Here is an 11215-nt window from a genome sequence, read left to right as displayed (position 1 = left end):
GTTGCACTTTTCACTGAATTAAAGTGCACATGGCACATCCTAAATTGCTATTCCACCAAATTGTTCATGTGCCAAAATAATGTGTTCATAGTATGCTGTAGTTATTGAATGTATACACAGTATGTTATCCAATATATATAATTTCAGTGGTGATACTTATTTGTATTGCTAAGAGGGTATATTAATTTTCATACATCTTTTTACCAAATATGCATACCAATTTCTCTGACAAGAATACGTTGATTTTACATATTCATATTGGGAAGTGGTGGTGTCAGAATGTAAGGAGAATAGTGAGTTTAAATGGAACAGGATGAGTTGACAAAAAATCACAATTTTCCATTACTTAATACCCCATTGTAATAATGCCTTGATGGAGCCGACAAGACATCAGCAAATATTGGGACTATATTTCCCACAAGCTGTTAGACTCTGTGAGTAGAATATTCAATTGTAGCTATAAACCCCAACATTCATTCTTGCAGTACATCCCATCATTATACAACACCATTCAACTCTCAGTCTGCATCAGATTCTAAATAGACAGTACACCTAGAGGTTAAACTCTACTCTACTCTACTTTCCAGTAACTATTGCAGATCACTGCCATATATGACTATATATAGTTACAATAGCGGGTTGGAAGAGTGCCCTTCAGCACACATGTTCGAGCAAGCCAGAGCATGTACTTCTGCTGAAGCAACGAAATAAGTACTGGGTAGTACGTTTTGGATGGCAGCCATAAAGAGACCTGTGGTTTACGGCGTTGTTCAGCACACATGTTCTAGCAATGCTTGATACAAACAAAATACACACAATGTACAATGGTTACATGTAAAGACTGGTTTTATTTGGCAATGACAATTTGTTTGTTGATATTTATGTTTATTTCAATGTACACACCAATGTCAATTACAACAACAGTTTCAGACATCCAATCTCGATGTACCTAAGTATCAAATCAGGGAATACTAAATTCATTTAAGTTTACAAGTTTACAAAACTGTAGATTATTTCAGACCAATCAGACTTTTAGTATCATCTAATCAATCCACGACTTTTGAGTTTTTGTCCACTTGCATTAATCATTTTGTACTGAAAACACAAAAAACATTGCATTGTCAAATGGCAGCATTTTCCACAAATTGTTAAAACTTGACTAAGAAGTACATTTAGAAAAAAATGTTCACACACTCTGGTAAATGCACTGAGTTATATCCCTTCAATAGCATAGCCACTGCTGTTCTTGCCTTGGATTTCTCACAAAAACAATAACAGCACCAACAAACCAATACTGAGAATTAACACTTACCAAGTTTCAAATTAAAAAAAACAAACTCTTCTGTTATTCATATTTACAAGTTATTTCATTTTTGAGTCATTTCAAATGTTTTTAATATATGGTACATAATTCAAGTATGTATCAAAAACTGTGAGTGTAGATAGACCATGAAAAAGTCACAATCTAAACTGTGGTCTTATTTTGTCTCAAGTTAGTGTACAAAATGCACACACGTTAAATATAGTGGTGCTAGAACATGCACAAATTTCACTATTTCTGCAACGGTTATGAAGATTTTATGTTGGTTATGCCAGATGATTATGGTCCTGTAACCTTGACTTTGCAACTATTACATTATGTACTGTCAACTGTCATGTCCATGGAACTTAAAATGTCACCTTTTCCTGCAGTTAAAGAGCCTCAGTAATGATGACTAACGTTGTTTTTTTCATACCAGAAAAGAATGTCTTACATGTCACTCATATCATATCTCAGCTGAATACCTGGTGACAGCTTTTACTGATTCAACTTATTTCAGTACTGTCCTTATATAAGAATATTGTACGATGAAAAATAAGTAACTACTGGCACCTAGATTGTGTCCTTTTAAAATTAACCAAGACATTCTAAGATAGAATGTGTCATGCCACCTGTATCAGATACTATGTGAAAGAAGAGCCAGATTAGGGCTAAACAAGACAACCTATCTCACACTTTAGAACATTCCAATACATTCCAGTCAAGCCATAGTACCGGTAGCTGTAAACTGAATGTAACTCATGCTTCCATTATTTCTATTATATAATCTTTAAAGAGTTGATACTCTACCAGATAAAGTTATTACCAAATTGCTAAATCACATGTAGCCATAAGCTTACAACAGAACACTAATGTTTCATTATGATACTAACAGCAGGTCGGAATTGAAAAGATTGAATGAAATATGAATGTAATGACCATGAAATGCAACTACCTAGTAATAATTTTAGTAGAGGTTACACTGTCAATCACAAGAATGAGATTAAGTATACATGCACTATAAACCAATGAAGAAGCATGAAATCTGGGCTATCTAATATCATCATCATTGCAATGATAAATGAAAGTCTTGCTGTGAGTAGGGTGTGATGGATCTCCAACGACTGGTAGACATATCGTCACCATTGCTGAGGTGTTGTCTCCAGCATTGAGTGTTGTCCAATTACTATGTGTCCTTTTTTGGTAAGTCTGGGATCTGATCCTCTGACCTAGGGAAATCAGATAAGATGAAAGGCCAATGAAACATTTCCTATGTTTGTATATTTCTCTAAGTATACTCTCATTTCTGTCTGTTTTTAGTTTGGAATCATTTTTCCATCATAATTGTGAAAGTAATTTTGATAATAGGCTAAGTGAAAACAATTAATTTTATGTTCAGCTTGTGTAACATTGTGCGAACATCCCTTAGATAAGGCCAGGAACAACTAGAATATCATATTAACCCATGAGTCTAGCATCTGTTAACTTTTGTGCTCTATTTGACACAAAGAGTAATTCCTTATGACACCAAAATTTGGTGTTCCCTTACTATGTGGAGACTATTGTGAAAATTTGATGTAGCAAATGATGTAAAGTAATTTCTTGGGACACACTAACAAGATGGTTTTTTTTTAATCCCTTACTATATGTAACTCATAAAAACATACATATTTTAACATTTTGATTCTGATCAGCAATAATTTTGTCTCTAACTAGAGGGAATATTGATATCACAGTCCCCTTCCTTCAGTTTGATTTCAAATGAAAAATAAATCATGTTGGGCCTAGTGCAATGTTTGTTTTCTTTGTTTTGTATTGTTTGTTTGTTTGTTTGGTTGGTTTTTGGTTTTTTTGGGGTTTTTTTGGGGTTTTTTTTTTTGGTTTTTTTTTTTTGGTTTTTTTTTTTTTTGGGGGGGGGGGGTTTGCCTTGCTACATCTAAACTTTTCAAAGAAACAAAACCTTTGTTTTATGTTCACCAGTAGTTTTAAACTTGTCTAATTCGTCTACCTGGTCTTAAAAACAATGTCCAATAAAACGAAATGTGTAAACTTGATGGAAGGTAATGATAAAGTACAAATTGCAAAGAAAAATTTCAAATGATTAGTCCATGTTAACAGCCGTTTACACAACAGAAAAAGTCAGTAAACTACAAAATAAAAATAGGCAAACTAAGTGCTGGTTTTAATGCGTGAGAAGAAAACAAGCACGAATGATTAGAATTGTGTAAATGAAACATTTGTAGCATGACAAGAAACTTTATCTTGGCAAAAAAAAAAAAATTCCTCTACTGACCAATTACATTCAATTTGTTAAAATGATAAATAACAAGATATGCATGTAATGTTTAACACAAAAAAATTGCACTTTTGAAGTTATACCAGTAAAAGATTACATACCTATGCCTCACAGAATATAAGCAAAGCTTGCAAGTCATATATGACAACAGAAAGATAATGGTAAAAGTAAAATGACTAGTATTAGTATTAGTGGTGATATCATTCATAAGGATTAACATAGCTATCATAATAGTTTCCTCTTACAAATATACAAAACATGTTTATTACACATACATGAGTGCATTTAAAGAAAAAGTCCAGTCAACCTTATTTGTGCCTTCAGTACACTTGTAGTGATTACATACATGTGATTCGGATGCTAAAATAGCATCTTGGTAACTTACTCACCTTTAAAATTTAGTAAAGAAGCCCTACTGCACTTGACATATATTAGGCCATTTTGGGATTTCTGGCAAGGGTTTGTGGGAAAGCTTGTAAGAAATGACATCATATTTACCGGTCTCTCTGTCTTGACACAGACTGTGGTAATGTGATGTCATTTCCTGCAAGATTTTCCCACAAACCCTTGCAGAAAATCCCCCAAATGGCAGAACTCATTTGCAGTACAAGATTTTGAAGTCGAGTATTAAAGTTGCCAATGTGCTCTTTTATCATCCAAATTCATGCGTAAGTTGATAGCAGTAATCAATACATGTATACTAAAGGCAGAAATAAATCTGACTGCACTTTTTACCAGTGTTAAATTTCCAGTTTTGATTGCCATGCACAGACAGAATAACAGTGTATGGAGGACACTTTGTACTCATCATGGATTCTGCATGTTATCATACAATGACACATATTTTTTGTAGACTTTGTGAATTTCACATGTTGACTTTTCCTTTCTCAGAAGTACTAGCAGGAAGAACAACTAAATTTCAGAGCGTATACAGTTCAAACATCATTTTAACCTGAAAATGATATATTTCAATGGAAACAAGGACACAAGTCACAAAACAGTACTTTCAAAGCAAAGTCTGTCACTACAGGTATTCCTGACCCAGCAAATTCATGTTTGTAAATCAACACTTATATTACAAAAATAACAAATTTCAACACTTCTTTTCACAGTACTCAAGTTATTGTATTTGATACATACTTAAAATTGCATATACATTTTTGTATTTGGAGAAAAACTGTACATGCCTACTACATCTACTTGAACCATCCAAACATTTTCCACCTTTTTTCATCTTCTTTGTACACACTTTCTCTGTCATAGTATTCCTTCTCAAAACCTTCTTCTAATTCTATATCAAAGTCGTCCACCTTGGTGACAAGGGAGAATGGTCGGCTAGGTAGATTTCGCAGTGCAGCATCCAATGGATGTACTGATAGTAAGTTGTCTTCACTCTCTGTGATTACACCGAATGATTCCAACAGCTGTCTGGCTTCTCCAGAATCAAACTCGATATTTTCACCTGTCTTCTCATAAATCCAGTTTTCTACATTCTGGTCAAGCATTGAATTTGAAATGCCACCTACAAAGGAAAAAAAAGACAAATGATTATACCATTACTTCAAAATGCTTGTAGTTTCTCAGTTGTGAAAAATATAAATGTATTAAAATCCTTCAAAAAAAATACATGTTTTCGCACAATTTTAGCCAACCTGTCCTAACCAGAAACAATTCTTTTTTTTTCTTGGCATTAGTAATAAAACAAAGAACCATCTGTTTAACACAGAGGTAGGGATTGAAAAGATAATGATATCATCATATTTACCTGGTTTTACTGGTGTTACAACTGAAGGCCCAGTAGCTGTACCTACTTCAAGATGCGACGGTGGTCTCTGAGTTAGCAAGAATGAGTATGTTAACATTGCTTCTTTGAACAGCTCATCTTCGGCACGATCAACAAGGAGTGTAAGTAAACCCCGATTATTGGCCACATTCTTGAAATACAGCATCCGCGAGAGTTGTGCTAGATACCTGTTATGTCTGTTCTTGTAACTGGTCCAGGCTTGGAGACCAATGATAGCAGTCACAGAAAACACTAAGAAAGTCCACTGCAGTTGTATATGTGCCATAAATGATATGGTCTTGATGAGAACTGCGATAGCACCTAAACCAATAGACGTACCTAGGATATATTTGTCAAGAACTGTCATTTGTATTTTACCATCAGGTAGGAGCTGCTCTAAAGCTTTCACAGGAACCTCTTTGAACATTTTCAACAACAGTTTCTGTTCAGTTTTAGGTCTTACAGCAACAACTATACGTTTGTAGAAATCCATGGGTTTCTTGTCTTCTTTGTTCTTGGTGTACCGTTTGACCATGCTGTTAATTACCTTCTTGTATAATGGTACTTTGGGTACAGGTGTCTCCCGTCCAAGGGCCCAGTATCGCAAGACATCATACCGGTCTGGATTAACACTAACCTAGTATGACAATGATAGAAAGATAATGTGAGAGAACTCTTCACGAGTATCAAATTTCCATGGTCTAAAAATTATCTGCCTGTTTCCCTTTGTTATTAAAATAGAAGTCTAAAACACAAATTGAGTTATTAGAATAACTTAAGTTTATTGACAATAAGTTGTGGATAACTTATTTGACCTGTAATCCTTCATTTAGTATATAAATTTTGTTGCTGTGTGTTCTATCTTTTTTGTATCTGTCTTGACTGAGAGATTCACTGTTGCTGACACTCCTTTCAATTGCACCTGTGAGCAATTAAAGGGAGTGCTTACAGTGACAAATCTTTCAATCTCTGTCTGTCTGTACTATCATCTTACTAATTTCTATAAAGTAGTGTGTTCTGTCTGTTTTATATCTGTGACTGTCTTACTGTTTTGCCCGCCTTAGCTGCTTCTTTTATCAATATCTGTTCTACATATCTGCCTGTGCTGTTGTTTTTCCTACCTTAACTCCTTCCTCAGCTGTGTGCTCTTTTAATGCTGTTTCAACCACATGTTTGGGTAACTCATGGAAATTAGCTCTCTGCATCACATGGGCAAGTTTCTGTAGTAACCAGAATTCACTATCCAGTCTTTCTCTTCTCTGATACTGTCTTGTAGCTTTTGTATCTTTGTCAGGGTTGACAGGATCAAAAAGAGTCTAAAATAGAAACATTCACTCCATTAATGGTGTGAGTGTGTAGGTGACAAAATACATGGATGACATTTTAGTGGCCTATTTATGTTTCTTTGAAAAAAAACAGGTTGCATTCCAACCACAAGCAATTAATAGGTGGGTTGATTCCATTCTGTGACTTCTAGAAGGCAAGACAAATACTTTACAATGTGTAAAGAGTGGCTGAACCTTTAACTCAGGAGTAATATTTTGGCTTTACCTAAATAATACAGACACTTTGCAATTTCAACATCTAAAGAGCTACTGAACACTCAGCTGTGTAGTGTCAACATTTTGACCAACACAGAAAGTTCACAATATGTAAAGCCTACCGAATCATAGGTTTTGTGATGCTAACATTATATCTTTGCCAGTGTGCCCTCTAAGCCAATTTGACGCACCACTGACACATACAATTTCTAGTGACGCACCAAAATTTGATGTTCCCCAATCTCTTACTATGTGGTGACTCACAAGAAATGCCAGTTTTTATCATTTTGACTCACAACAACAAAATTTGGCTATCATTAGAAGGCACACTGATCTTTGCAATAAACAACACCAGCATTTTAAATGTTGCAATGTGTAAAGACTGAACTTTTAACACATTGCATAAAAAAAACACAGACAGTTTGCAATATATGTCACACTGTGTAAAGAGCTACTGAACCCTTAGTTCTGTGGTGCTAACATTTTTGCTGTGCATATTAAACAGACATTTTGTAATATGTAAAGAGCTACTGAACTTTGAATTCGGTAGTGCTAAAATATTTGTTTAACCTATTTCTTTCAGCTCTTATCTATTTTCTAGTGAGTTCAATGACACTTTCTCAATATTCAAAAGTCCCTCTTTCAATATTTGAAGAAGTTGGCTAGGAGATTGACTATGCAAAGTAAAACAATGATGCAAAGAAACTTTATCTGTCAGTAATTTCCAACACTGATGTTTTCAAAAATGATACATTACCTTCAACTCTAGAAGAACTGAGTGATAATGATTTGTAATGGCCGTATCCAGTCTCACTGCAAACTCTTCAAATTTTCCTTTCTCATCATCAGTCAGAAATTTCTCTTCCTGTAAGAGATTTCTCATCATGGATCGTCTTGAGATAGGGATGAATCTTTCTTTGAAGTCATCCTCACCTGGTAACTCTACCACTGGATGTGTTGATGACTCAGTAGATGTGACTGCTGGTGTTGCTGGTGTTGCTGGTGTGCAGTAGGCTAAACGAGGAGTCTTCCAGCACGTTACCTGTAACTGTATGACATCATATATATATAAATGTAAGATTATACCAGATCGAGGATGGCAGAATGACACATGATGTATGATCTCAAAATCTAATTATCATATACAGTTTTGGCACACAAATGTTGTGTTGTGGACCAACAATGTAATTAATACATCTAATGTGAATCTAACTGTATAAATGTGAAGCCAATAGGAATTCTTAACATTAATCAGAAGTGCAGTAAAAGTGCAATACTGAACTTCGGACTACTGTTACTTCTATGGGATTTGTGTGCATTAAGTGACATTTGCAAATGGCTATCAATCTGTATTCAAGCTGCAAAGTTATGGTTAAGATATGGAATGACTAAACAAACCCATACTGTTGTATCCAACATCATGCAGGTATTTCAATATCGATTGTAATATTCACTTTTTTAAATTTCAGAATTTACTTCAGTGTACATTGTCCTATTCCACTTGTATATTTCTATTTATTGAGTCAAAGTAAAACAAATTTAAAGATGCAATATTGCATTAGATAATGTGCATAAAGTTAATTCAACAGGCTTTGCAAAGTCAGAGAGATAATTATATTCTCAATCTTGAATCCGCAGGGTATTCAAATTTGCTGCAAACAAGTTCCTCAAAACACCTCTAACTTCTAAGATACAAGTTTGAAAATCACTCTTGCTAGATTACAGGAACACTGTCTTTAGAAGATTGATTGTAATTCTAGTGCAACATGAAGATGTTGTGTTTTGTCAACATTCACTGTAACTGGATTTGCTTTCACCACACATGCACTGATCTTGTACAAATATATAGGGAGTGACCCAAACATGAATTTACTCTGTAGTAGAGAATAAACAGAAGTATTAAAACAATTTGATTATGATTATAAATATAATCATTTGTAACCAGTGTTTGCACTAATATTGGGGGGGGGGGGGGTGCTGGAAATTAAGAGATAGAAATCTGGTAAAACTTCCAACATAGGTTTTGATACCTTGTAGCTAGCATCATAATGTTGGTGTGAAACGCAGTAAGATGCCTTGAGAACTCAGGTAGATTTTACCAACAACCTCAAAAACACTGGAAATGTTACTAAATTTAGTATTTAATACAGAATATAGTTTTGCTGAATTTCAGGACAGGAAACCAGGTTAATATGTTCTTATCACCAATAGATTATGTAGAAATCAAACTTCTCTAACCACAATAATTTTAATAACTTACTTTGTAAATTGTAGAAAATGACATATGTCAAAATAATTTTCATATTCATATAGCTAGTGAAATTTTATTTTTACTTGCCACCAAATTTTTCGATCGAGATTTTTTTTAATTGACTTGTATATCCAGTGTTAAATCCGCGTTTGCTGTACACTTCCTGATGCGTCAGTGTAGATTTCTACAAAAAAATATTTTATTTGGGTCGAATTTGATGGGACTTTGCTGGACCAAAGTTCACTGAATAATACAGTCAATGTCGGCATTGTTGTTCCTGCGCACGGATATTTAAAATATTCACATGCATTGGCAGAATTGCGTATCTAGTCAGCTTTCTCAATAATCTCACTCAATTTGACTCACATTTCTTGCAGCTTTGCTGCTTAGTCTGGAAAGCAGCATTCCGTCCCGCAAAATCCGTCTGCAAGCCGCCATCTTGGTCGTGGACAGGAACCACGTGACATGCGTGATTGTGGAGTATTCTGGGTAAAGGTGGAATTACGCCTTTCAAGTTTTAGTATGCGGAAGCAACTAATTACCGTATTGTTTAGCATACATTCATCCCTTTATTTGTCAACTTTGAAGTAAAAAACATGTCAATTACATCCTGTGACATTGGCCGACAATTAGAGGGATGATCTTTCATGTACTTTAATATTTATTTATTTATTCAATCTTTCCTTCCACCGGCAAATTGTGAGCTTGAGCTTGCGCCCCCCCCCACTTTAAAAGAAAGAAAGGAAGAAAGAAAAGATACATTGTATCGAGACATTTAGCTTCCTCTAACCGCTCAGCTATTATCGAAAAGTCCTGAATACGATCACGCGTCACGGTTCAGTCTTGCTCGTGTTGAATACTTCAAACAATTACATTGTACGATACAATTTTAGTATTTTTTTTTCTTTTACATGTACGAAAAAGTGGTGCTTTTATTACGGATTACAGTGAAATAAAGTTGATGGAGTGCGCTAATCACTGAATTACGATTGTACGGGCTTTATTTCAACGTTTTAATAATTTTACGAAAAATAAAAATCATGGCAAAATTACGGAGTACGAAATTACCCCCTCTTGAAAGGGATTAAAGAATGCTACCAGCTGGCATATGGGTGCGTGACTCACGACGTCCAAGTGCGGAAATCACTTGGACGTCGTTAGTCACGCACCCATATGTATGGAAAGCCACAACTGACTTAAGTGTGCAATTACTATTATTGTATGTGCAAATACTATGTTATTATGTGCATTCAATAGTTTATTATGTGCTTACCTTAAATTATTATGTGCATACTGTATTATTCTATGTACAGTTACTATTACTATATGTGCAAACACTATGTTATTATGTGCATTAAATAGTTTATTATGTGCAAATCTTAAGTTATTATGTGCATACTGTATTATTATATGTACAGTTACTATTATTATATGCGCTAACACTATGTTATTATGTGCAAATCTTAAGTTATTATGTGCATACTGTATTATTATATGTACAGTTACTATTATTATATGTGCTAACACTATGTTATTATGTGCATTAAATAGTTTATTATGTGCAAATCTTAAGTTATTATGTGCATACTGTATTATTATATGTACAGTTACTATTATTATATGCGCTAACACTATGTTATTATGTGCAAATCTTAAGTTATTATGTGCATACTGTATTATTATATGTACAGTTACTATTATTATATGCGGTAACACTACGTCGTTATGTGCATACAGTAGTTTATTAAGGGCTTTCGTTAAGATCCCCCGCTAGAGGGCACACTTTCTCGCCGATTCAAACACGCACGCGCAGACTCGAGTTGCTGTTGTGTTATCCTTTTGTGAGCACGTCCCGTCGTCGTCTAGTCTGTCATGGAGTCCCACGTCTGTTCTGTCAGATTTAGGTCTGTCAGCTTTCACAGCACGTTTCTTGACAGAGGGAGTCACTTTCTCTCATGTGCTCGACATGACTGAGGAAAATTTAATAAGTTTTGGTGTCAGAAGATTGGGTATGACCGACTTGATTTAAGAAGTCGGTGCCGGT

The 11215-nt window shown here is 34.7% G+C and overlaps 1 protein-coding gene across 2 annotated transcripts; it reads right to left on the bottom strand.

Moving 5' to 3' along the window:
- Window positions 1-888: 888 nt before the first annotated feature.
- LOC144437634 (transmembrane protein 143-like) lies at window positions 889-9609 on the bottom strand. 2 transcript variants are annotated; one of them, XM_078126616.1, is made up of 6 exons: window positions 9538-9609; window positions 7678-7968; window positions 6501-6695; window positions 5362-6016; window positions 4821-5118; window positions 889-2529 (listed from the first exon to the last, which is right to left on the bottom strand). In XM_078126616.1, the coding sequence occupies exons 1-6, from the start codon at window positions 9607-9609 to the stop codon at window positions 2487-2489; spliced, it is 1554 nt and encodes a 517-aa protein (XP_077982742.1). In that variant the 3' UTR covers window positions 889-2486. The 2 variants fall into 2 exon arrangements, with proteins under 2 accessions (XP_077982742.1, XP_077982743.1); XM_078126617.1 differs by having other exon boundaries at window positions 7678-7962.
- Between the last annotated feature and the right edge of the window lie 1606 nt (window positions 9610-11215).

This window comes from Glandiceps talaboti, chromosome 7 (genome assembly GCF_964340395.1).
Source record: "Glandiceps talaboti chromosome 7, keGlaTala1.1, whole genome shotgun sequence".
Classification (NCBI taxonomy): domain Eukaryota; kingdom Metazoa; phylum Hemichordata; class Enteropneusta; family Spengelidae; genus Glandiceps; species Glandiceps talaboti.
Note: the sequence above shows the minus strand (reverse complement) of the source record. Positions and strands in the feature narration are given on the sequence as shown.